The sequence below is a fragment of the Cyprinodon variegatus genome, unplaced genomic scaffold (assembly GCF_000732505.1).
Source record: "Cyprinodon variegatus isolate N-32 unplaced genomic scaffold, C_variegatus-1.0 Scaffold26, whole genome shotgun sequence".
Lineage (NCBI taxonomy): Eukaryota > Metazoa > Chordata > Actinopteri > Cyprinodontiformes > Cyprinodontidae > Cyprinodon > Cyprinodon variegatus.
This window is the reverse complement of record NW_015150479.1, coordinates 527,831-555,595: the sequence shown is the minus strand read 5'-3', so window position 1 is coordinate 555,595 and position 27,765 is coordinate 527,831. Positions and strand designations below refer to the sequence as shown.

At 38.6% G+C, this 27,765-nt stretch overlaps 1 protein-coding gene across 1 annotated transcript in view; it reads right to left on the bottom strand.

The window, feature by feature from the left end:
* The window catches only part of ptch1 (patched 1), a 72,853-nt gene that overhangs the window by 30,048 nt on the left and 15,040 nt on the right, over window positions 1-27,765 (bottom strand). Inside the window, exons 3-12 of the mRNA XM_015395771.1 lie at window positions 16,611-16,800; window positions 15,538-15,610; window positions 15,350-15,441; window positions 14,090-14,288; window positions 12,144-12,265; window positions 10,707-10,854; window positions 8,187-8,318; window positions 7,909-8,064; window positions 7,024-7,122; window positions 5,812-5,937 (exon numbers count right to left, since the gene is read on the bottom strand). Of these exons, the coding sequence (XP_015251257.1) occupies window positions 5,812-5,937; window positions 7,024-7,122; window positions 7,909-8,064; window positions 8,187-8,318; window positions 10,707-10,854; window positions 12,144-12,265; window positions 14,090-14,288; window positions 15,350-15,441; window positions 15,538-15,610; window positions 16,611-16,800 (1,337 nt within the window). The remainder of the gene's footprint in view (window positions 1-5,811; window positions 5,938-7,023; window positions 7,123-7,908; window positions 8,065-8,186; window positions 8,319-10,706; window positions 10,855-12,143; window positions 12,266-14,089; window positions 14,289-15,349; window positions 15,442-15,537; window positions 15,611-16,610; window positions 16,801-27,765) is intronic.

Here is a 27,765-nt window from a genome sequence, read left to right as displayed (position 1 = left end):
CAGCCTGTAAAAATGACTGGGAAGGCTCCATACAGCTTAAAAAGAAAAGTCACGATTGTCGAAAGTAAAAAAAACTCCCTTTCAACATGTTTTTTGTGTCTCCTTTAAGAAAGAAACAGAGACTGGGAAGCAAGAAACAAAAAGGGAAAAAAAGCAAGGCATGTGTATGTGTTAAAGAAGCCAGTACAATGTTGTGGTTAAGTATTTGAAGGTGATGCACAGAGGCTGGGGGGTTGGGGCCCTGCCCAGAGCACAATCTGGATATTTTGTAGCTGCCAGACCGCCACAGACACACACACACACACAAGCAGAGAAAAGCACACAATTGCATGTGTGTGTGCCAGACCACCCAAGAAGCCAGAGGCCCGCGGGCTCTGAGGTGATGAGCAGGCACTGCGGCTGCACAGACAACTCACACAAAAATGCACAAATGTTCAGCTTAAAAACTGTACAACCTCCTACTTAAACCACACCCTAACACCAACTAGACACACACATCAAAACACACTTTCCAACACCACCAGTGGGAAAAAGAATCATCTTAAAATGTTTGTTATGAATGCGATTGATACTGAAGGGAGAAAATGAAGTAGCGAAGGAGGGTAAGTGATAAATCAATCCGTCAGGTGAAGCGTTTCATGCAAATAAACAGGTACAATGAGCTCTTCTTTATGAATTCTGTCCTCCTGTACACAAAACTAGAAGAGTAAAGAATGCATGGCATGCCAATGTGCGTGTGGTACACAAGTATACAAAATGAAGCAGCATGGATTAGACACACAGGGTAAATGGATCATGTAGACAGACTTGCTGTACTAAAGCCATCTATCCACACATGGCAATATACTAAACGTGGCGACATCTTACAGCACTGGGCTGTGTGTACCTGTGTGAACAAGAGTTGGAGCCCCAGGCGCAGAAAACCATGAAAGACGAATTTCATCATCTTTCACAGTGAAATCTGTCGCTTATGGGAATAATACAAAACATATACTTTTTTGCCTAAAATAATATCATTCCCTTTCATCCCCAAATGTAATTTAATGTAATTTCAATTTTTATAAATAAAAGATCCACTTATGACAGTGACAATTTAATGACAAAGTAAAACTTTGTTTTTTCCATCCAAGATATGTTGAGTGTCACGAATAAAGTTAACACAATGACAAAGCAGATATGGAGAAAAACAGCAGAGCACTGTATATTTCATTTGCATATTGCAGGGAGGGAAATCCGCAACTCACACAGGGGCTTTGTTTGGCTCTACCCAGTCTTTTTTTATGTGTGCCAATAAGCTGCGTGCTTGAAGTAAGCACGTGGCTACTTATGCAGATGGGCTACTTAGGTTTGAAAACATTTATGAGATCAAATCTGGTCTACATAATTATTTCCAGGATTCAGTCTGACCGTAATGTGAGAAGCTTATGTATCTAGGTTGAGCCAATGCTGTTATTTTTTGTGGATGACCAAAATGTCCAACTTTCTTAAAAAAAAAAAAAAAAAAAAAAGATAGTATGAAGGAAGTGGATTATGTTATCAATAAAAACTGCAATGAAAGTTTGCCTTTAGAAGAGGAACTGCAGATGAAATAGCTCAGAGATCATCAGTAGCAGTAGGGTGGTAGAAACAATCATTGGGTAAGAAGAGGCACTTTTAACCCGGATGTCTTTCTTTTTGCATGCTGCAGCTCTGAGGCTGTCAGGCTGTAACGGAAATATGAAACGTCTATGTTGTTACTAAACTGTGCACTATGTTTTGCAGTGTGTGCACACAGATTGCTAAACTACTCTCAATATGGTAGAAAAACAAATGTGAGACAACAATGATACTTAAAGGTATTGTGGAGGATTTTTGTGAATTTTTATAGAGTCCGCTTCCTCCACTCCAAAAAAATTAATAAAAATGCGCGTGCGAGAGCATGCATTAGCCCATGTCTCCTCCTGTACGCTCTGTTTAAAAGTTGCTGTTCTCATAGTTCATACAAGATTACTGTGTCCGAACGGCCGCCCTAAATCACTATATAGAGCGGGGACTAAATCGCGAGCTCAGTTAACTTACCGTTTAGACAGATGATCACTGTTTTTTTGCTCCGTTGGTCATGCAACTTCTCCACAGCACAGCGCCTGCACCATCTTTGTTATTAGTCATCGCTGTCACTGCTGTGACAGCAAATCCCATAATGCTTTGCGAAGAGAGCCCTCCGTGCAAAGCATTCTAGGATATATCTGCCTATTTTGAGGCTTTTCTTCTCATACACTTCGTACACACTTTTCTCTTACCACCCTCGCCCAGTTTCAAAGAACCGCGGTGAGAAAGGTGAGCTTCAATGAATTAATGAAACTGTAGCTCACCGCAGATATACATCTGAAAATGTGCAGGAGCAGAAAAATATAGCTGACGGGGTGAGCATGTAGGACAGCTTTACGTAAACAGATCACCAGAATGACTGACAATTAGGAGGACCACTAATTTAGATGATTCACCTGGAAATAAAAGATCATCCTCTTTAAGAGAGACGATGTGAGGCTTTAACAGCTATGCGTCTGACTTTTAACATCGCTTCTTTAGATCGAGCACCCCTCTGTTTAATATGTAAAAATAAGTTTGGCAAACTTTAAAGAAAGCTCTCTGAGAATCACGTTTCACTAGCCTCTCTCAGCTATAAAACATACTGAAAACGTTGCAATGGTTTCATTTCCTTTTGTATTAAGTAGTTTCTATCATATTTTTTTTTAACTGATAGTTAATAAAATCTTTTACCTGTTCTACTTTAAGAGCATCTTGTGGATGTTGGCCATGACATGGAGAATTGCCTTGTATTCTGAATGACAGCTGGCGCAGCTCTGTGAAAATAACTGCAGCTCTTCTTGCTTTACATCTAGGAACCCTGTCTGCTTTTGTATTTTATTTTATTTTTATAATTTGACCCAGTCAAATGCAGATATTGTTTGGATTTTTGTGACAACAGGATGGAAGTAAAAATTCGTCACAGTCTCATACAAATTGGGACATTGGGTCACTCTACTTCGTCCCCTACAGCGGGACGTGTTGCGCGCTCCTGTGACCAACAACATAACAATTGATGGGTACAGATGAAGTAACTGCAGCACAAGTTTTAGCTGCAGCTGATCACACACACACATTGATCACCAACCCCCACACTGCTGAGCACACTAATGAGTGATTGATTGCTGCAACCTTAAAGTCATGATGGATTTCTTTGTATTTTAAAATTTACTATAAACTAATCTATTTGAAATGTTTCTTAATTAAACAAAAAAATAATTAAAAAAAAACAAAAAAGCAGGAATATCAAGAGAGTTCAATGATGTTTGTCACATGCACAGAAATTTGTAATGCAGTGCTGTAAATTACTTTTGACGTTGAAAAATAGTGCTGCTAGTTTAATAAGTTGGCGCTTCAGTTGCTTCATATAATCATTCACAGGTGCCCACAAACAACTTCAATAAAACAATTATTACCCATGGGCTATATTACCACAACCATTGCAAAATGTATACATCAATGTATTCACCCGTGTACAGTGACTAAGTGTGCCCCATAATGTTAACTCCACTTTATCCATCTATCTTAAGACCAGTCATATATTAAAACCAGTTTAAGCCTTTTCATAAAGCCATGCTTGGATACTGAGTTACTTCCACGTTTTGCTGTATTTATTGAAATGTACATTTTTTTGTAATCATATCAACCCTTTCTCAATAAGTTTTTGTATTCTGTCTGACAGCTGTTTATTTCTATTTTCATACAGCAATTGTGGGGTTTGAAATTGTACCAGATCAGAAAACTTAAGCAAGCAAAGATAAATAATGGATTAGCATGGTCACGATGGCTACCCTCATAAGCTTTCCTGATGAATCTTTTGTGCACTGTGCATAGCAGTTTGAGTGATATCCCTTAGATGTTATCCCAAACTTCTGCAAAATAGTTCATATTTTTTTCAAAAATCTGTGAAATGGTAGAGAACGTTTAGTGCTTTCTAATTTTTTTTTTTTGCTTTACTGAAAATTGCTTCCAGATAGTTTAGTGTTAACATATTTAATATTAGTTTTTAGCAGTTAACCACACCAAAGAATTTTATTGTATCTACTCGCTCCACCTCTACTTCATCTATCCTTACTTTCACATCAATATTTCTTTCATAATTTCCGAATTAAAGAGCAATTTCTGTCAAACCATCTTTAGTTTTTATCTCTGGTGTGATATCTCAGAGCTGCTATAAGCCCTTATCTGCATAGTAAATATCTGTAATTCCAAAAATCTTTTTATCCATGGAGCTACTGATTTGCTCCAATTTTTCCAGGAGCGTTAAGGCTGTGGACCAAAGGTTGGGGGCTACAATAGTCACTGGAATATAACCAATACCTACATGTGCAAATTATAATAGTTTGTTTATGCTTTAATTTACAGATCCATTGTGTGTCTGTTTTAACTCAATGCAAAACCTTGCATCAATCTACAATGCAGCACAGTTTTAGGGCTTGGAGCTATTATTGAATACTTATATAATCAGAATAATCAGACTTTGAGCAAAAGAACTGTTTTTATGTCTAAACAAAGCACTAGTTCTTATAATTCTTACTGAATAATAACAGAAAAAAGGGACAGGTCAAAGATTTAGAAAAAACAAATGCAGAAGTTTGACTCAAAATTTTCTCTTAATATTGATATTCCAGATACCATAAAAAAGAAAAACAAGCAGAAGAGCAGCAGAATCTACAATCATTAGTGAGGTGTGGCATACAGGCATAGATTCTTCAAGGTGAACAATTATTTGCACTGCTTATCTTTACTGATCCTACCATCTATACCAAATCCCCTGTTAATAAAATTTAGTTTTAAAAGTGGTGCAGGAATGTTTCATTCAGTTTTGCAAAACCAAAATATTGCCACTGCAACTATGGTAGTGCAGCAAGATACTTAATCACCATAACAGACATGACGCTGACATTTTATTAGAGGATTTTGGATTACAGGATCTTAGTGCACCTGCATTACTCAACAATAATGACAAACATCTTACCAGATTTAATGAAGTCATAGTTTTAGCAAAGCAATCATTCATAATAGACCCATCACTGTGACACCACTGGCTTATAGCCAGTGTTCTATTACTGACCCAAACAGTAAGCTGCTGTGTTTTTCAAACACATTTCAATAACTTTCACTACTGCTGGAACTATTTTGACTTTTAAAAAAGGTAATCAGGAATATTTTATTCTCCTTTTAACTTTGTACAGTATAGTCATGACCGAGAGCCTTCAAATGCATTCACAAGTCTGTGATTATTGGAGGCATTTGGTTAGAAACTGCTCTGGTGACGTCTATAATTACTGACAGATGTTAGAGAAGTCAGAGTTCTCCTCTGATTCTCCCGGTGTTAGAGCGGGAACACACACATGCGCACACACACATTCTGCGCACCCACACACACACACACACTAGACCGTCTGCTGCTTTTCAAGCCTCCCACACAGACTATACGGGCCTCTGCTCAGCTCTTGCACACAAAACCAAAGCAAGGCATTTCAAGAACACCCATTCGCACATGCAATCGGATTCAGTTACACAGAGCCGGCCACAATCTGGACAGAGACCGGGACCACCGCTTGACAGTCTCAAAGAAGGAGGGAGAGAGGGGCGGGTGGATGTAAGGAAAAACACACCAGTTCCTTCAGTTTGATGAATGAAATCAATAAAACAATAGTCTGGAGAAATCTAATGGCAATGATTACAGGAGCTTTACTTACTCCCATGCACACATTTTCACACTGGCTGCTCTGAGCGTACCTGCAAAGAGAAAGCTCGAAGCGCTGGGATAGGAATGAGGGCAGCCATGAAGAAGGCCGTAACGTTGCTGATGGAGGTGAGAGCCACGCTGGCCCCTGTCCTCTTCAGACACTCCCCCGTACGGTCCTGTCAGAGACGGAAGCAGCAAAGCAAAATGGAAAGAAAAGCTATTAAACCTCTGATCAGCTCTCAGCCCGCGGTAGATGTGTAACGCACCACATTATGAACGATTTAGTTAAACCGTTCTGACTGACAGTGATTGCAATGCCTTTTGAAGCCCCAAAGTGCTTGGAAAATTCTCCAGGGCATGTCTGCCTCGCTTTAAGGTGCGAAAACAAAACCAGAAATAGAATTTTTGTTTTCCACAAAATGAGGAGGGATACACACATGCAAACAAACCTGGACGGTTTTTGGCTAACTAGGTAAAGATCTAGAGATGTACAGGATCACACAGGGAGCATCTGTAGGCATGTCCATCCGTGTGTGTGTGTGTGTTTACTTGCATATGTCACCTATTTAGGACTGTTCTCAGTATATTTACAATTTTCTGAGGATCAACAGGCCTTGTGGGGACTAAAGGTTGATCCTAATGAGGTAGACCCACAATGTTAGAGAGTTGGTTTAAAGGTATGGTTTGATTTACTTTAGGTTAAGGTAAGGTTGAGGAATATATAGGTAATGGTTTAAGTAAAGATCAGGGTTAGTAACTAAAATAAAATGTATGTGTGTTTCTGTTAGTCAGAGCAGAGATCAAGTTTAGCTCTGTTTAGATTTCATCTCAGATACACAAAGGAAGCTTTGGGGGGGTGATGATGAGAGCTTGAAGGGGAGGGGAATAGCAGAAAACAAAAACAAGCAAATACATGCCTCAAGATGAACAGTTCAAAATCCAAACAATTACGTCCCATGAGAAGATGAGGAGATACACTCTGCATGTTACAATCTGTGCCTCATATCACTTGAAACATACAGACCACATTTCATTTGGAAAAAAAAAAGTGCATGCACATTCATACTTAGCATAAAAGGGTAGAGATTGCTTTGAGATAAAAAAAACTACGAGGCATTGCTTAGATAAATGGGCTAAGTGTGTGGCACATGAGCTGTCCGATGTTACTTCACAGGCACAGACAGGCTTTCACACATTCCTCCTCAAAGGAGATAAGACATAAAAGGAGAAGGAGCAGCGTAAATAGGGATGTTTTGCTTCACCTCGAATGGGATCCTCTTATTCTGTCCGGTCTCACTGAAGGCATGAGCGAGAAGGAAGACGTCATCCACACCAACTCCCAGAGCAAGAAAGGGGAGAACCTGCAGAAGGCCACCAACACATATACAACTGCTTAGTATCTTTTCCAGATTTTAAGCACCCAGAAAGGCAATTGTACTGAGAACTCAACCCTGAGTCTTTTTTAAGACTCCGTGATAACTCTTCATTCTCATTAGGCTGTTATGGTTTAAAATAAACTTTATCAATAAGCCTGACCGACTGATTCCCTATGGTCAAACATAGAAAAATAATATGCAAAAATCTTGAAATTTTTTAGCTTTATATTTCTTTTCGTCAAATATATAACAAGTTGACTTAACATCTTGATAGTTTCCATTCTCATTTTTTGTTGCTGGTGATATCAAAGATGTGAAGAAACATCAGTTTTTTTCTTATCAAGTCAAAGGTCTGACATAACAGATGATCATTTGATCTTTTCTAATGTGTTGCTTTAAAGTATTGTGTGCTTAGTTTATTGCTGGGAAAGCTACACTAAAATATTACATAATAAAATAATTGCACAAGTTTAATAAAAAAATAATAGATGATTACTTTCCACTTGGTCATAGAGACCACTGCCCTCATGCATAAACTCTAAATTCCTATAGATTTAACAGATTGAAGCATTAGTAGTTATGTGAATATTGGCCTAATAGTATGTCTCTCATTGTGACATTTTGACTTAAGTCAGGAGAACCTAAAAAAGACTGAAGTCCACAGAAACAGGGACTGGAGCAGCTCATATCCCGTATATCTAGTTAACAATAACTTGACCCTCCTGACTGCTGGTTGAAGGGAAGCTGCCCTCCATCATGTGTGTGAGTTACCTGCGTGGTGGCAGCATTGAAGGAGATTCCCAGGAGAGAACAGAGGCCCAGACCGGCCGCCACAGACAGCGTTACCAGCAGGACGCCAGCTAGCCCCACGGCACCCTGGGACTTGGCACAGTCCCACCGCAGCATAGTCAGACATGCATAGGCCAGCTGGGCACAGACAGAAAAATAATAATTTACATTCTCTTTGCTTTTATCTACCATTTATGCCACTTATTTTATTTGAAGGGAAACTATAAAAGTTTTGCCTTTAGTTCTGGCTGAGCTCTTACCATCAGCAGGTATCCACTGGCCACACGGATAACACTGATTTCAGAAAAAGACTTGAGAATGTCCTCCAAGGTGGTGGTGGTGAAGGACAACACTTTCTGGGATGAATTCGCCGCCACACTTTGCAGCACTGCCTGAAGAGGAATGTTTGCAAAACAAGACAGGACTATCAAAAAAACTACCAGCTTTTAGGGTTTGATTTGCTCACTTTAAACCTGTTAAAATGAATCCAATGTATATCTGTAAGTTCCAAAAAAACAAAAAAAAAAAACACAACATTGAATCTGGCTTTTGATTTTTTTTTTGTGTGAGTGTACAAAGCTCCATTATTGACTGATTGACTTTATTGATCTTACAGTGGAGAAATTTACTCGTTACATCAGTTCAAATAGTCAAAGGCGAAGAAGGTGCCGGAAAGAGGTGCATAGGATATATACAGTGTGTCCGCATACGACAGTTTTTGATTATACCGGGTTATTGCATAGGGTGTTTACATCAGAGTTTATATAGATAGATATTTATATTTGTATATATGTATATTGCACTGGGTGTCAAATATAGAGAAACAGTTATTGCACAGGGTATCAATATTACACTGTTTTATTTGTTATTTGAACTAACTTAGATCAGTTTTGACTGGAAATCTGTAACTTTACGAGTGTCCTAGCCAGCTGAATTTTATAAGTGAAAGTATCCTGTAAGTATACACATTTAAGCATAGTTTAAAAACCTCATGTCAACTTAAACAATAGTGTGACCAAACTCAAAAGATGGTAAAAATGGCTCTCATCATGCAATTGCATTAAGTCATCAAAACCAAAACAAAAATACTGTTTGGTAAAATGTTACAATCAAGAAATGAGGTGGAAAAACAAAGATAAAGCATGACATTTGAGCACGAATCAGTGTGAGGTCTCCTGCATTTAATTACATTGATAAAAGTGAAAAATTTCCTCTCTGTCATCTTACTACCACAAACTTTAATATGTTTTACAAGATTTTGTGACTACAGACTGTGTAATTATAAAGCACAAGCTAAAGTATAAAAGGATGTTTTTTCTCTCAATGCCTTAAAAATCTAAAAATTGTTTGAATAAAAAAAGAAAAAACCTGATTCAACCCATTTCCCCCAGATATTACCAAATAAAATCCAGGGCAACCAACCAACTTCAGAGGTTAACAGTAGAATTGCAATAATGATGGCGAATGTCACAATATTATAAGTTTTTCAACAACTCAGTTCAAAGCAAACATGTATAATAAATGGTTTATTAACGAATACACAGGTGTTCACTTTGCCACATTAAATGTTTCACCCTATATATTACTATCATAGGAAGCTATCGCAGTCCAAGATGTTCTGTAATGTATATTGGTTAAAGTAGATATATTGATAATGATAAATAAATGATAGATTATCAGTCACAAATGAAAGTACAACTTGTGACCATAAGCTCATCCAGGAGGAGCCTGTCTTGCAAGTCAGTGACTGGATGCAATCAGCTGGTTTTGCTTGATAGAAACTTTTAACCAATCTGACCATGCTATTGATCTCTTATTAAATCTTAATAAAATTGAGCTACTTTAAAAGAAGAGTTAAAGAAAACGGCTCCGGATGTTTCAAACTGGTAAAGAAACACCAGAAAATCCAGAATATGTAGTGAAATAGCTCTTCAAAAGAATAATTTAATCAAAATGCAAATTTTCATCCGTTCACTATTTCTGTCACGATAAAGCACAACCGTTTTAATGTTGTATTGAATTAAAAAACCATGAGATTTTTAGTTGTAACGTAATATATTTAGAAAAGTTAAATGGGTGTGAATACTTATGCAAACTACTGCAGGAGTTTAGGCAGACAGCACCTTAATTTCTCTCTGTGTTTTACTATTAAAGACAGACACATTCCAGTTACAGTTTAAAGGGAAGCATTAAATCTGTTGTGTAAGACACACTATAACACCCACATGTAAACTTGCACATGCCGAAATGTGTGAATGTTTTTGCAGACGAGCCAAAATATTCATATTACATAGTAACAACGTCTGCCACCTCTTTTCAACTCTTTGATTCATTTTAAAGTCAATTATTCCTTATTTAAAAGATCAACACCACACAGATACACACGTGTATGGGGCCATGTGGAACAGAGTTGGGCCCCCAAAAAACAGAGACCCGATGATGTCACACATGAGCCACCAATGGGGCCACAGCTGGGAAAGTGATTGTGTGTGAATTCTGAATAGTTGCATATGTGTGTGTGTAAAAGAGAGATATCCAGCACGCTCTTAATGTATTCCAGACACAAACGCCTCTTTTATTCTGTTGCTTCTCTACACTGAGCAGTGAGAAGCTTCATCCCTTCTACCACACACCAGCAGAGGTTCGACTATCTATCAGGGGCTCAGACTCTAGATGAGTCCTTTTTCATGTACAACTGTTTCCGGCCTGTGATGTAATATGCGGTTGCAGAGGATTTAAGGTGGATTTCTCCCCGCCGTATTTTAGCCGTTAGCCCTCACCTCAGAGTATTTCCTCTGCCAGGCTTCTAGTATAGCTGCAGCCTTTTCTTCGTTCCAGTTGATGTGGGAAACCTCTTCCCAGTCCCGAAAGTGATCGAACATCTGCTTTGGTGTCATCAGCTGAAACATGGTCTGTAAAGCCTGGGCACTGCAGTGCACACACAGAAGAGGAAGAATCAAAGGATGAAGGACACAAAACAAAGCTGAATGAAAGTCAGAGTATCAGGTGCAGGGTTAAAGAAACACATGAACTACTCCCTAAACTTTGCATGTGGAAGAAAAAAAAAAGAAAAAANTATATATATATATATATATATATATATATATATATATATATATATATATATATATATATATATATATATATATATATATAGAGGAGATGTTTTTAAAACAACAATCTGCTGTTAGCTTTAATCTAAACTAAAAATCATCAATCCCCAAGCAGGAGGTGGAGTCGTGTATTTCGGGAAACTTTGACTGGACTATTTTTTTTCCTTTTATGAGCCATGATATCAAACATAACGAATAGTACACAGCCTAAACGAGCACATTAGCAAGCCAATAAAGTAGTGTAAGTGATTAGTTATTAACAAGTGAGACTTGACTAGGGAGCAACTTGTGAGGAGTGCTCGAGTCAGTGTGTGTATTTTCACATCATCGAAACGCAACAAAACAAAGCAGCATCATTAGCCTGTCATTGCCTTTATGAATGTGATCTTTGTAGTATTGTGATAATAACGGTAATGGTGGCAGTTTGAAAACAAGATCTAAAAACCTGGGGGCCAGCAGCAAAAACACACACACACACACACAATGTGAATAAACGCAGCGCCACTGTAATGATCCAACCTCACCATGAAAACACAACCACAAAACACCAAGAATGCATCCCACTGTACTCTGCAAACAAGGTGTATGTGCATTTCTTCATAAGTAATTGTGTCATTACCACAGTTTAGTATATAGGTACGCACTCTGCACACACTCAATATGTAATTTCTTTAACAGTAACATAGCACAGTTATTGCTAATAAGATTCAATTTTTTTGTGACTTTTGTTTTCTGTTGTGTCTTGGTCATTAACGTGAAGGATGAATGCACATGACAAATTGCATCAGCTTTGACCTGGTGCTTGTGCATGTACCCCAAATTGCTGTATATTTGAATAGACTAGCTGAGCAATAGATCACTCTGGCCTGTGTGTGTGTGCACAGAGTCAGTGAGAGCGTAGTGTCCAAGCAGAGCAGCAACAGCTGGAGCTCTTAGGATTTCACTGGAATCTGCTAATGATTGCAAGATTTATGATATACAGCACACATGCATACTGAGAAAGCGTAAGAGAACAAAAAACATTCTGCGTCTCCAGGATAAGCCTCGTCAGAATCCCTGCGGTGTTCTTATGAAGCGCTCTACATATTAACATTAGAAGGTTACCTGAGGAGGGGGCCGCTGCCGTTCTTTATGGTGCCCCCCACAATGAGTTCCTCCTGCCAGTGCATGTACTTCCTGGACAGGCCATAGCAACCACCACTCAGAATCCTCGCCACACTGAAAGGCTGTTTTTATTGGAAAGCAGTGGGTATAAAATTAAAACTCAATATTGAACCGTAAAAATGCACAGTAATATCAGCTAGCAACAGGTCTGGAGAAAAATGTAAAAATCAGATTTTATTTCTGAAAACTGAATGCAACAGATTGAGATTGAGTTTAAATTTGATATCTAAACTTAAAAGAATCAGTTTCAGGAACAGAATTTTTATGCAGGTTCAGAAATAGACTCTTTATGAAAGCATTATAGTTTATACATTCTTTTCACATTTTAAATAATAATATCCAACATGCTCAGCCCGACTGCAAATCACAGAACAAAGAGTGCCGTCCATGTATTTGTAAAACAGAAGAAAAAGTTATTGAAACCTTAAGATATCTAGAACATTTTAATGTGCAAACTGTGGAGTTTTACGACTTTGCAGAAACTATTAAAAGGGGTCAAAAAAGACAGGTCTAAAAAAAATGCAAAAGTATGAAGAGTCAAAACAGAAAAAAACTTCTGCACCCACCAGATGGATCTCTCTGTTACAGCAACCTGAATAAAGGACTGACATACCTGCTTATAATACAGTGTCTGTTTCTTGTTGACTGGTTTATGCTTGACACATTGAATAGTAATGCACCATTGCAAACATCCGTCCAGGACCCAGTATAAGGGCCTGTGTCACACCTCTGAGGACGGATCACCCTCTACATCAGTAATAGGCAACGTCTGCCATCGGTTGCCACTATCTTGCTGCTGTTGCATGCATCCCTGCTCCAACACGCCAGAAACAAAAGGCCACGTTACTTTGTCAGCTTAGTAAGTTAAGCAGAGGCCTGGTAATTAACTATTTACAGTATTTTTTCAGGTTTGCTGAAGAAGGGATGCATGCAAAAGCTGCAGGACAGTGGTACTCGAGGACCAGCGTTACCACTTATCTAGTGAGTTTCTTAAATGAAAAAGACTTTGCCTCCACTTCGCTAAATTACCCTATAATACAACCACATTCAATCCCTGATTGGTTAATATGACGTATTTTTTTCCCAGCGTTTTATTGTCATTACACTGTCACAAGTACAGAGGAAATTAACTCTCTGCATTGAAACCCTCCCCTTGGGGAGCAGTGCGGGGGTTAAGGGTCTTACCCAGGGAGCCAGAGCGGCAGTCCGAGTGTGGCTTGAACTCAGACGGATTCCAAGCGCAATGCCCTGACCACTGGACCGCCAAGCGCCTAAAGCAGACATTGGCATGAAGGCTTTCGGCAGTGGCAGCGCATTCCCCCCAAATGGGATACCAACCCAGGCTTCCTGTTTGCAGGATGGCTGATTTATCACATGAGCTAGCCAGTCGCTAAATTTTACAGATTGTTCAACAGAAGCAAAATTTTGCTTTGGTCTATTTGCGCATCTTCCAATCAAATATCCCTGTGTCACTTCACTCTATTCGCACACTTGAAACATGACCCTTTCGTCACTGATTGTCGATTCGCTCCTGACTGCAACTTTACATATATTTTGTTTATCATGCTCTCCATTTTTTTTTGGTTCGCATTCGATGCGAATGAACCTTTAGAATCTTTGTTCTGACTTCATTTTCACCTCAAGTTGTCTGCCTTCAAGACAAACTTCCCAAGCCAAAGGTGTTTTTGTTGTTAGGGCTTAGCTGCAGTGCAATCACTTTACCAAAAATTGCTACGTCTTTTCATTTCTAACTAGCAAATAATAGGTTAATGTTAAAACGTTCTAAAAATGCCAACAGAAATCAGCCAACAGTTTCCAATGGTGCATCTCCAATGTACAATGTTTCAAACGTCTCTTTCCAAAAAGCTGAGTAGTTGAGTACATACCTTAGTTGAGTTCTTATTGGGTGCAGTGTTGGGGCAGTCGGGGTCAGCGGGGTTAAGACAAGGTCTATCCATGTAGCCGTGCCCAACGCCCGCCTTTTCCAACATGTCCTCAAAGGTATCCACAGGAATGTTTGCTTTTCGTAACTTTTCGAGGAACTCCTTTGGGTCAAAATTGGTCCATTGCTTTGGGTTCTCACCTCTGCAAAGTTTAAACACAAAGGTTAGCTTTTCTTTTTATACCACTGTATACAGGAAACTTACAAAATAGTATGATAAATGAGAAAAAGGTATTTTATATATATATATATATATATATATATAATTTATTTTTATTATTTTTTTTTTTTTTTTTCAAATGGTGTGGCAAACTAAATGAAAATGCGACTTTAGAGCAGTAGTTAAAACTTTGGAGTGCAGTACATAATTTCCGTGCAAGTGGACGGTTTCCTATCGTGCAACAAATAATTTCCCGTTCCCTCCCTTGTTTCTCCTTTCCTAACATTCCAATCTCTCTTTTTGGTGAATTGCTCATTCAGGCTACATTGTACATGCTTAACCAGGCTTGGGTTATTATTCCCAACCTCCCAACCAGAACATAGTAAAAACCCCTATTTACTATCTTATATCAATAGGAAAGACACACTCAGTGATTTACACATCCACTAGTGAGGGCATCCCAAACTGGTACACTTTCACAAATTAACAACCCACATGGATGCACCATCGCAGAGCCGCACACTTACTGCATGCAGAGGTAAATGTCTGCTGGGTATTACTGTAGCAGCAGGCTATTAGCAAAAGAACAGCCAGACAATGGCGGGAGGCCCAGTGCTTGAGAGACCATTGCCAGAGATACGCATGCCAGAGACCACTACAATAGAGCCTTCAGAGGGGATGAGTTCAGAACACACATCCAAACACACACTTGGTCCTCTGTTGTCTCTTTGGATAGGTTGAGTGTGTCAAAGCAGCCTCTTCTAAGAGGTGAATACAAGATGCAGAGAAAGCGTTACGGTGCAGTTTATGCAACGCTAAAACTAAAAAACAGTGTATATGAGCTCAGTTTTCACTGATGTCCCAAGACAAAGTTTAGAACAGTTTGCCAACTGACCTGGCAAAAAAAAAGAAAAGAAAAAACACTGTTTGTGCTTAATCATTTGTATCAGCCCTTTATGTACCTGCATGTACAACAGCCATTGTACCATTATATACTGCAATGCAGTGCTGAGATTTCCTAAAATGAGTGATCCTTGTACTTACGGGAGATAGACCATTCCAGAGTGGAGTTTAGCTCCTTCCCAAAAACAGTCCAAAGGGGTGATGATGAGGCAGGGATGAAGATTTTCTATTATCTAAAAGTAGGATTCAAATAAGACGATAACTTAATAACATGGATTGAAACAAGAGCTGCGTAGTAAAAGATAAAAAAACGGCATTAATCGTCTCACCTGATTCATGATATAATTTGTTTCTGTGACTAATTCTCCTGATTTGTAGCATAAGTGTTCCAATGTCCATTGTCTGAGAAAAAAAAAGTACATAAGGGTTATACAATACATTCAGCTCAGAAGAGATGATACATGGGTTCAATTAATATCAAGAATTTAGCAATGGGGTGTAAAAATGAAGTATCCCAATTTTTATGATTGAGCAAATAAAGGTTTCACAGAACTGTGCTTTAAAGAATTTAAAACAGCAAACACTGTTCTACTCCTGACTTAAATAGCCCACCTATTTGGTTTTTTATTGTTTGTTTAAATCCAGGGTGGCCTTAATACAGGTAAGACATATAAACCAAGAAATTAACTAGTGACTGGAAGCAGACAATATTCCATTTCAAAGGCCTTTAAAATCTAGTCTAGTTGGAACATCTAGTTGGAAACAAACAAACAAACAAACAAAAAACTGGTAATATTTCTATTGATGAGTGATCCACACTACATGCTATCAGGTTTCCCTGACAAGGCCCTTTTTTGATGAAAATTGCATATAACAGTTGATATCAATAATTATTTTAGATTTTTTTTTAGACAGATTTTATTTGATGATTTTATTTTGTTTACACAAACCCTATATAAAGCAACCTTTACCGGATAAAAAAATCATTTAGACCTGCTACCAACTTTTCTTAGATCTCAGTTTGGTTGTGAGATGTTGAGAGGGTAAATCCTTTCCTCTTCCTATATGCCCCAGAAAACCATGTGGTTCTGATTTAGAGTTCAGTGGAAATAATGAAAATATTCTATTGTTATTGACCAGATGTATTTCCCTGCATATATTCATATTGATTTACTGCCCAGTCCTATTTCAAAATAAGGCTCATTTATACATAATGGTGGGGGTAAGCTGAAAGCTAAGGCTTTCAGAATTTAGTCTCCTTGTAACTTAAAAACATACAGCAATATAATTTTTGCATGGCAGACTCTACTTTGAATTAAAAAAACTTCTGAGTTTTATGAACAAAGGTTGTGCCACGTCCCTACTACCAACATATGAGATTAGAACAATAACTGAGCGTTACCTATTATAAAGGTAAACATGAACTCTGCTGGCTCGGAGAGCTGACTCCAGGTGCTGCAGAAGGGCCTCCACAGTTAGGATGTTGGCTCCCTCCTCCCGCGGCGTCTGGATCATCAGCTGAGGGTTAAACATGGCCTCCTCCCCCATCTTCTGCCGTGTGTACTTCAGTTCCTGGTTAACACGCCCACCAACTGGACAAAGCAGAATGTATTCATCAGGTCAAGATTTTCATCCCAGTGTTGAAATATCTAATCATCCAGCTAATTAAATCCAAGATTATAGTTGCAGTAGTTAGTTGATAGTGGTTGACTACTGCAAAATAAGTAAGCTAAAAAGGTTCAGCTGTCTGGCAATCCCAAACTTGTTAAAACTATGAATCCTGCTTATTGATCCAACTGAATGGTTAGGAAAAACTAAAAAAACAAAATACCCTGTTAAAAAAGCTTCTTTTAAGTCAAGGAGAATTTTCAGATTGGTTTGAGATGATAGAAAGGCAGAAATATGTCAAATAAACAATTGACATAACTAAACATATGCAGAATGGCATCTCTGAATACACAACATATCTAACCTTAAAGAAGATTAAAGCTACTGCAGCACTAGATCTTACAAGGTGTAAAGGTTGTTAGCTTGGGGCAGGAAACTGAGGCTAAATTTTGCACAGTCTTGTAAAAAATGGAAAATAACAACTTGAAAAAAGTCTCAAATACAATTGTTGGTGAGACTTTACAAACTTTGGGCACCTTATTATCAAACAGTTGTCATCAAACCCATAACAGCCGACCTGGGTATTGTTGATGCCCACGTCTTCATAAGCATAGCGTACAAATCTGCTGATAACTACAAGATGCACCATGTTCCATATTCAAGGCATCTTAAACGGACATTGGGTTTAGTGCACCATCATATACTTCACAGCCACCACATCTGATAGTGCACCTTAGGATAGTGTAGTCGACACATCATGGATGTGTAATCAACAAACATGCAGAGTCTGCGCAATGCCATGTTGAACTAGGGGTGGGTATTGGCAAAGAAGTCACGATTCGATTCGAATCACCATTCACATGCCACGATGCGATTCTATCACGATGCATCACGTTACTTGAAATATTGCAGCCGGACATGCTTGTGACACAAAGCAGCAGGCATCAACACATCAGCAGCGACATCTGCTGGACTGGAAGTTGTATTTCACTTGGTTTGATTGATGTGCGCCAACCATTAATGTATTTTATTTGTTCATTTTTTTTTTTATAATCGATTCTTGCCTTCAAGAATCGATTCAGTAGATCACAAAAATTAGAATCACGATGCATCGATTTGACGATTATTTTGCACACCCTTATGTTGAACTGTGCCAAAGTCAGTGAATTTTCCATCACTATGCCAAAGACTGTCATAGCAAATTTAAGGACATAAGAAGGCACTGCCTGATACTACACAAGCGTACCTTATAAAATGGCTAATGGATACACTGTCTATGCCCCACAGACAGCTGCCTAGAGAAAGATAAACATTACTATAAGTGAAGCTGTACAAAAGTGACCATAATCTCCACATCCACTAAGTGTCTCTTTTTGTCTCCTTGACATTTTTAAAGACACCTGAAGCACGGAGCACTGCTGTAAGACCGAATATATATAACTGTCATGAAATAAATGCACTAAATATGATCCACAGCACACTGTAGGTCTAGAACTAGGTTCTTAAGTATTTAGCTCTTCAATTAAGAGCAGCATGATTTCTTCAAACATCACAATTCAGCATCTATTCCTCATATAATAAAGCCTCACTAGAATGTTGTCAGCTTGAGTCCAGCAGAATAACTTCAACTCTACTCTATTAAGCCGTGTGCATCTCAGGGCCCACCCCACTGATCAAGTCAGCGGAAAGTCTTTAGATCTGTCTTTAACATGAAAAACATAGGCATAAGCACAGTAAATGCTAATGCTAAATGCTGAAAGAATTATTTCACTTCAAATATAAAAGCGTACACACACACACACACACAGACACACACACACACAAACACACAAATCTGGCAAACAAATGAGTTTCTGTTGCAAAATTTTCCATCATTATTTTTAACTAACCATTATATTACTGTGTTTTAGAAAATAAATGTAAAAAAAGTTAATTCTTAGAAAAAAAAACCTTCTAAGAGTTTGTATACGTTTTTTCTTTATCAAACACTAACATAGATATCTATTCAGTTCAATTCAATTCAGTCTATTTATATAGCGCCAATTCACAACACATGTCATCTCAAGACACTACCAAATACTTATCCATAGTATTTGGTAGAGTTTACTTTTTAAATTATAACTTGTATGAAACATTTGTTGAAAGAATTGAGTTGGGTCTAAGTTATGCCACAGTAGCGTAGCAGTATATTGGATCCAATTATTTCCGTACGTGCTGCACCCAGTGCAAAGTTAAGGAAAAATGTATGAACCTTATAACTCTTTATAAAGGTTATCATCCGCAATATGTTTTTCAGGTAAGAAAAAAAAAAATCAACACATTTATTTTCACTATGTGAAATAGAATAAAGTCAGCTGCAACTCACCATGGTGTTTTGTGAACAAAGGGCTTCCTAAAGGATTTCTTCTTACCGCCATGCACTAAACAACTTTCAAACTCCCCTAAACATCATTAGTGGATTTACATAAATGTTCCACACCCTTTTAGAGTAATGGAAACAGTAGGCAAACAAATCCTGATGGCCCCTATTTTGCCCTTGTAAAACAAATCCTGGGGCTTTCATTCCAAAAGGGGCTACAGGGGCTGTATAGTCATTAATGACTTGATATTTGGGGTTACTTTTCACACTATGTGTGCAACCTAGAGACCTTATAAACCATATACAGAGGCAGTAACCATCTCAGATTCAAATCATGACCTAGGGACCTTTGCTGTATGTCTTCCTCACTCTCTTTCCGCCCCCTTTTCTAAAGGCCACTGGTGCCACCAAAACATACAAAAAAATATAATTAATTAACAAAAAAGGAGCTTAGAAACCCATTGCAACATACATTTTCCCATATCTTATAGAAGGCAAAGTAATCTTTGTATAAACTTTCAACGTTGAAGAACTTACAAAAATGATTGTATAAAATATCAATTCTTTTGTTATGATGGCATTTAGCAACTAGAAATCAGTATAACCCTAACTGAGCCAAAACACAGGAAATGTTAGTAGTTTCAGGTCAAACTAAGTAACAACACCAACTGCTCTATTGCTTTAAAAGCCACAGGAAAGAATTACAGAAAGACAAAACAATTAAATAAAATTCTCAAAATGGCCACACATGAAGCAGTGTAGGAGTCATTTTAATACAGCGCTTGTCCTTGCACAACTTTCTCTTTAGTGTTTGCCAGATATGTGAGCAGAGGATTTGTGTCCTTCCATCATCAAAGACTAAACACTTACTGAAAGCTTCAGCCAGTCCTCTTGAACACACATTCAAACACGCAAAACATGAAAAAATGTCCAGTTAAAGTTTTGCTGTGTGAAAAATCTGTAACATTTTATTATGCCTTAATCCAATTTAACAATTCGGCTCAAGTCCTGCAACAACAGGCACAGACTGAATGTTTTTACTCTATTGTAATGGCATTAAAGTTGAACATAAACATGCCTGTTCTGCAGGGATGGACCACCCAGTCAGACCAATGGAATAGGGAGAAAGGGGGCCATGTCTTGGGGCATTAGGAAAACACACTTGATTTCTTTTTTTCTGGACCCAAACAGCATTCTCATCTGATCCTGTCTGAAAGCATGTTTATTATACTCATCATTAATAGCAGGCCGAGCCTAACTGAAGCGACATGTGCTAGGCCGGCTACACAGCTACGTTACACTAGCAACTGCCTTCAAAGAAGCTGTATGGAACTGATTAAGAGCTGATGTGCACTGACAGTGCACTAACAAGTCAGCTTGTCTGATGCAGTCAACGACATTGTTAGCCTCAGGCTTGGTGGAAGAGATAAAACTCAAAAACGAAGGAAGCACTTCCACTTTTAACCTGCCTCTAGGTGTACTAGAAAATGAAAAACTATGCTGAAAAAGGGACGAAGACCTGTGCTTAGAAAGAGCTCAATGTCTGGTCAGAATGCCTTCCAAGTTATGGACAGACACCCTCAAAACCCTGAAGTTTATAGGGAGAGAGCAGAGAAGGACAGGACAAGTCAGAGGAATGCAGTCTTCCTCTACAGGAAACTGCACATTACAGCCTCGGGCTTTAAGAATTCCTCACTTCACAAGGTTGCAAGAGTTTGGGGTCAACACTCACACAGCCATGGGGTGAAATTAACACCCCAGCTGGACGAGGAAAAAGTGTGAGTGTGTGCATGCAGAGTGCTGCATACGTGCAAACATGTGCATATGAGTGTGTGTGTAGGAACAGCTGTGTTTCTTCAATGACACATATTCCCATATTCCTCCTCCAAGGAAAACTGGGTGACCCCAACTTGTGTTGATAACTTGAAGGTGTTCAGTTCCAAGTTCAGCTGCTATGACCAAAACAAAGTGTCATTGACTTTTTAAATACTTGCTTCAGCAGAACTACTCTTTTTTTTTTTTTTTTTTACTAATTCAAAATGAAAACACATCGCTGCATCAACACCCTGGGCTGTCAAACAGCACCTATAGAATTTAAAAGAAATCTCCATTATCTAAATACTTTAGCTCAGCATGCTGTGTTTAAGGTCAAATATTTACATGATTTTTTTTTTTTTTTTAAAGAAAGTCACAAAGCAGAAAATTGGTTAAATCGAGAGAAAGAAGAAAATCTCTAGTCCAGTTGAACCTGTTGGGAATGGATAGGTAAATTAAGGTAACTTTTTCTAGAAATGCACGAAGAAATCAGCTGTCATTTTTTTCTTAAAATAAGTGTATTTCTTCTTGGATTAAGGAAGTAAAAGAAACATTTTGCCATTGGAACAAGACAATTTACACTTAAAATAAGAAAAGACAACTGCATTGTCTTATTTCAACTGCATATTATCTAATTATCTTATTTTAAGAATAAAAATACCCATTACATTGGCAAACTATCTCATTTACCCACTCAAATTAAGGGTAATTTAAGATATTTTTTACTTATTTCTAGATCGTTCTTCCAGTGTAGTCAGTAATCAGAGGGATGGACAATTAAAAATCTAGCGTTCTGTTAGAGATGAGTTTAGTACAATTCTTCGAGCTGATTGGTAAATCACTAATAAACCCCCGCCTCCCATGTCAAGCTTTTAGCCAATCGCAGCAGTGGCAGCTGTGACGCATCACGTTCCTGATTAGTTTTACAACTAGCGGAGTTAACTGATAAATCAAACTCTTACCAAATCCAGTCGGGAAGAACACGCAAACAACTCTCCCATCCACAGAGGCACAAATTACACCCTTCAGTCCAATTTCCAAAATTGAAACAGAGGGTATTCCAGCTAAAACAGACTGAATAGCAGGGTCTAAGGGTACGTTCAGGGGTGTAGCCATGTTTGTTTGCCTCACAATGCATTTCTGGTTTACTTCATACGTGTCATTGGTTCATTGGCTTGAAACGTTTCTGCATTTGAGGCTTATGCATCTGCTGGCTTCTGGCAAGATGTATTTTCTGAAGTTTATCAATTGACAAATCTGCATCTTACTTTCAAGGTGAATTTATATTTTGCTCTTTTTGGGGCCAGTATTACTTTTTTTTTTTTTTTTTGCTGTTTGAAGTCAATTTTGATTTTACTTCCTCTACCTGCATGATAAAAATATGTCTAAAAAAGTTCCTAAAAATTCCATTAAGCCCGGCATACACTGTGCGATTTTCCAGTCGTGCGAGTATTTTTCGATCGGCCCGACTATCAGCCAGATCGTGCGTCATGAGTTGTGTAGTGTACAGGGGGTTACAAGCGGCGATCAGCCTCTCATGACCACCTCCTGATCAGGAATCGGTAGGTCACGAGAATATGAAACATGTTTGATTTTCTGCCGACTGTAGTGGGCAAATCGCTCAGTGAGCAAACAAGGATTCTTCTTTTTATTCCTCCTCTCAGATATAAACACAGCAGCATGGCAGGGATGCAATGAGTGAAATGCAGTTCTGTCTGCAGCAGCCACACCTGCTCAGCAAAGTCCTTTTTCCAAATACGTCGTCTGCCTTTCTTTCTAGGATCCTCAGAACAAAATTGCACAAATTCACAAGGCAGCGCGGTTCACGATATTGAGTTAATGTCCCTCTTTTATTTGTTTGGCTTCAGGATAGAGAGCTACAGAGCAGCTCAATCTCACTGTGGAGCTGAGTCCGACATGGTTTTAGTTGTACAGTGTGAGCAGGTAGATCGCATGAGAGCGTCAGGCCGAACACACAGTGTGAGCAGCAGATGCGTACAACGATTGAAAAAAAAAATAATAATAATCACACAGTACGCCCAGCTTTAGACAGCTGCAGCTGATCCATAATGCTGCAATCACTAGAACTTAGAAAGTAGGGCACATCAGCCTGGTTCGGAAGTCTTTCCACTGGCTCTCTGTAGCTTACAGAAAATCCTTCTGTTACTCTATAAATCACTGAATGGATCAGCACCTCAATACATGACAGATTTGTTGTCAGTGTATCAACCTCACAGACCACTCAGGGCTTCTAGTTCCTGCCTACTCTCTACAACCAGAACTAGAACCAAAGCTGGAAAGGCAGCATTTAGTTCCTGTTCTCCCAGAAGACTGTAAAAGCACTGAAAGCCTCAGTTCTTTAAAATCAGTTAAAATCCCATCTGTTTAGAACTTAAAATGATATATCAAGTGTCTACGGTTGTGATCTAACTGCTTTATTTGCTTTACCACCTGCTTTTATCATGTTTTTATCTTTACTCGCTTTTACTCTTCTTCTATTCAATTCAATTAAAGCACTTTTGAAATGCCTTCATCAGACTCTGCTGGAAAACGCATTTCTCAAGCAGACACTAGAGTTTAATACAGCACACTGTTAGGATGGAGTGAAACTCTGAAAAGTTTCCCATTATAGTTTTCACCTATACTTGTACCACAGATATTAACAGAAGTTTAAGAAACATATGAAAGGGCTGCACCATCTGGTTTCTGACCAATGGAAAATCAAACAATTCTTTCATCAACATACAAGTCTGGAGATTCCCATCCAGATTCTCTACACTACTGAGACTTTATTGGTGGGGAGAAGAGAAGAGCCTTGTGTATGTCCTTGCAGCAGAGCCCTCAGTTTGGGTATTGAGCATGTTGCATAACATTAACCCCTGGGCTTCCCTATTCTCCAAGTGAAGGAATGAGGGGCAGTGAGCTATGAAAAGAGAGCACATAGGTTTCTAAGGAACTGACATCACCCCCTTCATCCTTTCAAATCTTCACTCCCTCCTCCCATTCCTACTCTCATTTTCTCTCGCTTTGCTTTATTCAGCTCTACCTTGTGATTGGACAGATCATGATGGCAATCAGCCCGGCCCTTCTGTCAAAGCCAGCCCAGCCCCCTTTACGCCTTGCCAACTTTTTCTTTTTTCCATGCAGAGCACACAACACCACAGCCCCATCCCACGGACATCTCTCGTGCTAAAAACGGAAGTAGTTCCCACTATCAAGGAAAACAACAGCAAACATGTCCTTCGGCTAATATGTGTGTGATGCAGATATTGCAGCAAACTTAAGTATAATGGGAAAAAAAAAGAGTCCTTTAATTGATTTAACAGATTTCTTATATTCTTCAAGCTGCCAGAAATTGACAGATGCCTCATCAACTAACATTAGCACATCCAAGATATCCGAGTGCATTCAGTGTATATGCATGTGGCCAAACACCTCAGTCTGCGTGTGCACACGTGTGCATGTGTCTGCAGAGAATGGATAAGCTGGATTATGCCCCATCTCTGCAAGAACCCCCTGTGGTGCAGAGAACGCCCCGAAATAAAACAAAAAAACAAGTCACCTTTCTGTGAGCAGCAATCTACTCCCTAATACCAAAAGATTAATGAACAGCTATCACTTTTCAAGTTAGACGCAAACAAAAAGTTTCTAGGATGTAAGCAAATAAGAAAAAAGTTCTGATCTCTGAACAATGGATAGACGGTAATTTAAATATCAGAAAATACAGAAAATAATATACTTACTGCAGGTAGGTTATTTTTGTAGTACTCTAACTGGGTTTTCTACAACAAATGCTTGTCATAATGCCAGAGTTCAGTTTCTGGAGCGAAGTCTCACAGTATGAACACACCTAAGACTCTGAGATGTACCAGAGAACCATACCCAGCACATTTACAAAGGCAGATATCAGACAGGTGTATCCGAAGCCTGGAGTGGTTTGCTTGAGGTGTAAACACACTTTTCAGCTTACCAAAAGTATATTTAGGGTGGTAAAGAGATACAGGCACCAAACTAGCACCACAAACCCCAGGATATGGACTTTTTTTTTTGTCAATTTTTTAAATCTTGATTAGCATGACACTGGAATAATAGTTGCCCCCAAAACAATCCATTGTAACGGCATGGCATGATTTGTCAATAATTGTCTACTAATCTGCGTAGCATAGCGAACTGAGCTGACGAAGAGTATGAATTTTCTCAATTTCACAAATGCTGAACTGGACCAACAGTGTAAATGAGCCCTAAGTGAGCTGGACCTTTGGAAGGCACAGTTTCAAATGAATGACAAAGAATGTCTCCAAAGAAATAAAGAAATCAATATATGATTTGTCCGTTCTTCCCATTCGTTCAATAATTTTGGCATACAACACTTCCTAATGTTGTTCCCTCATTGTTCAAGTTTCCAACACTATGTCTGGATGTCAAAATTACCATGAGGCTTGGCATAAACTAAATTTAAAACCTGCTTAAAGTGTATGATTACATTTACTTCACGAATAAACAAATCACACTTGTATGTAATGCTGAATGGACATTTTGTTTACTCTGTTATACTTCTTTACTGCTACTCAAGGTACATGGCCATGAGATAAACTCAAAAAATGCAGATGGGGAAGACAATAAGCCATAAGGGAAGCTGTTAAATAAACAAATGCCCCAAGAAGTAACTTTGTAAGAAGAAACTGGACAATTTTCAAATTTAGTTAGGTCTTTAAAATATAGCCAGAGAAAGTAAAAAGATGAAAGAACCATGTGGATCATTCAGACTGCAAAACTTTCATATGTTAGATGCTCAAGTTTATATCTGAGGTTAAAACTCTATCATAGAAGATGCTGTAATATCAACACGACAGTTGATTGTTAGGAACATAGATGACATCGCACTGTAATCTTTGAGGTCTTATTTTGTCATTTCAAAGTTCTTTGAGTGCGAACAAACAAAAGGTTGATCTAGTGATTGGGTATAATTAAACTAAATTCTTCAGTACTGAAAAAAAGCTTGAATAAAAGAGTTTGAGGTCAAGTTAGCAGGTATTCTGCATTGAGTGGAAAACCTGAAAAGGTATTGAAGTTTTTTTTCCAGGTCTGACTAAATATACAAGTAACATAAAAACTAAAGAAAAAAAACACAAAAAGAAAAATACCTGTTTCCAGACTCGATTTCACATCTGATTATCTAAAAGTTTTATCTAAGAGTTTTGCCAATCCTTTTATTCATTCTAGCAACAATTAACCCATAGTTCCAACATTGTGTCTGCATCATAAATGCATCCTTTTTTCCAAATGCTTTCAATTAATGTGTATTTGTTCATCTCCCATCCAATCATTTACCACTATCGATCTATCTATCCATCCATCCATCCATTTTTACCATAAATATCAATACTGTTGCAGTCAAAATAAGCAGAGCAATAGATGAGAACAATTCCAATTTGCTTTCTTCCCATCTCTAGGTTTAGCATTATGCATACGGCATCTGCAGTAGTCCTGCAGAGCACATATTAGTTCTAAATGCAGGTGTCCACATGCCCACAAATATGTGATGAAAGACCTTACAGAGAGCAGAAACCCTATCTGACCATGACAAGCCCCCCTCCACTTTTATGCTCTCCCCCTTGTTCTCTTCTTCCCTCTCCCCTGTTGGCTCTACAAAGGTAATGGGTTTCTACATGAGTTAGAGAGTTAGGGAGGAGAGATTTTGAGAAGAGAGCTAGAATTATAAGAGAAGTTGGGAGTAGAATGCTGAGATGTGCCCAGAAACACAGACCCTTGAACAACAACTGTGACACTCCAGCTGCCAACCTCTGCACCCCCTACCCCCACCCAATTCCAGCATTACCATATGTATGGATATCCTCACCCCCGATTATGTTAATCACCTGTCCAACCCCTTCTACTCCCAAAATGGGTGTATTTAGCAGTCGGCTGGCTCCCAATGCAGCTTCTCCTGGGCCCGAGGTGTACATTCACACAGTCCTCAATGGGCAGATTCTTCCACGTTGTTGCCTTCATTCAAATCCACAACCCCCCCCAAAACCCCCCAAAAAAAATCCTCTCAACACAAGTGGATTCACACAGCAGCAGCAAGAGTAAAAGTGGAAGAAAATACTGACAGTTTAATGTCTGTTGCATGTGCATTAATTTCTGCAAGAAATGTTCCAATTAAATTGGAGGTAGAAATGTAATCAAGTAGATACAAATATCATTGTAAGTTAAAGTTGTTCACTCTGAGCAGCTGAATGAATCTAAATTCTGATGTAGGGGTGTTGCGGAGACTCATCTTCTGCTAATGCCTTTAAATATAAAGTCAGGTAAGCTTTCACCAACTCCCCCCTGCTGGATTTACAATCTTTTGACTGGCCTACTGCCCAGCCATAACAGACCGTGACATGAGCCTGAGCAGCCAATCTCAGCCAGCCATCTCTTTGTCATTTCCTGTAAAGATGGCCCATGATTGCAGATATCCCAAAAATCACACATTCCTAAATGTAGAACAGAAAGCAGAGACAGAAAGCACAGAAGTAGAGGAAGAGCAACAATGATCCTGTAAGCATTTCTGTAATCCATAGTCCTAATCTGTGTCATAAACCAGTAAGGTGCAGCAACTGAAAATAAACAACAACAAAAAACAGTTGTATCTCTGACTTTCTTTGCAATATCCATTTTATTTGCAACTTAATTTCTTCCTTTTCATCATCTCGACAAACAGTGTAACTTAAAACCTGCACCAATGACAAATCTTTGCATGCATTTAGATACCCAACAGCTTGCTGGT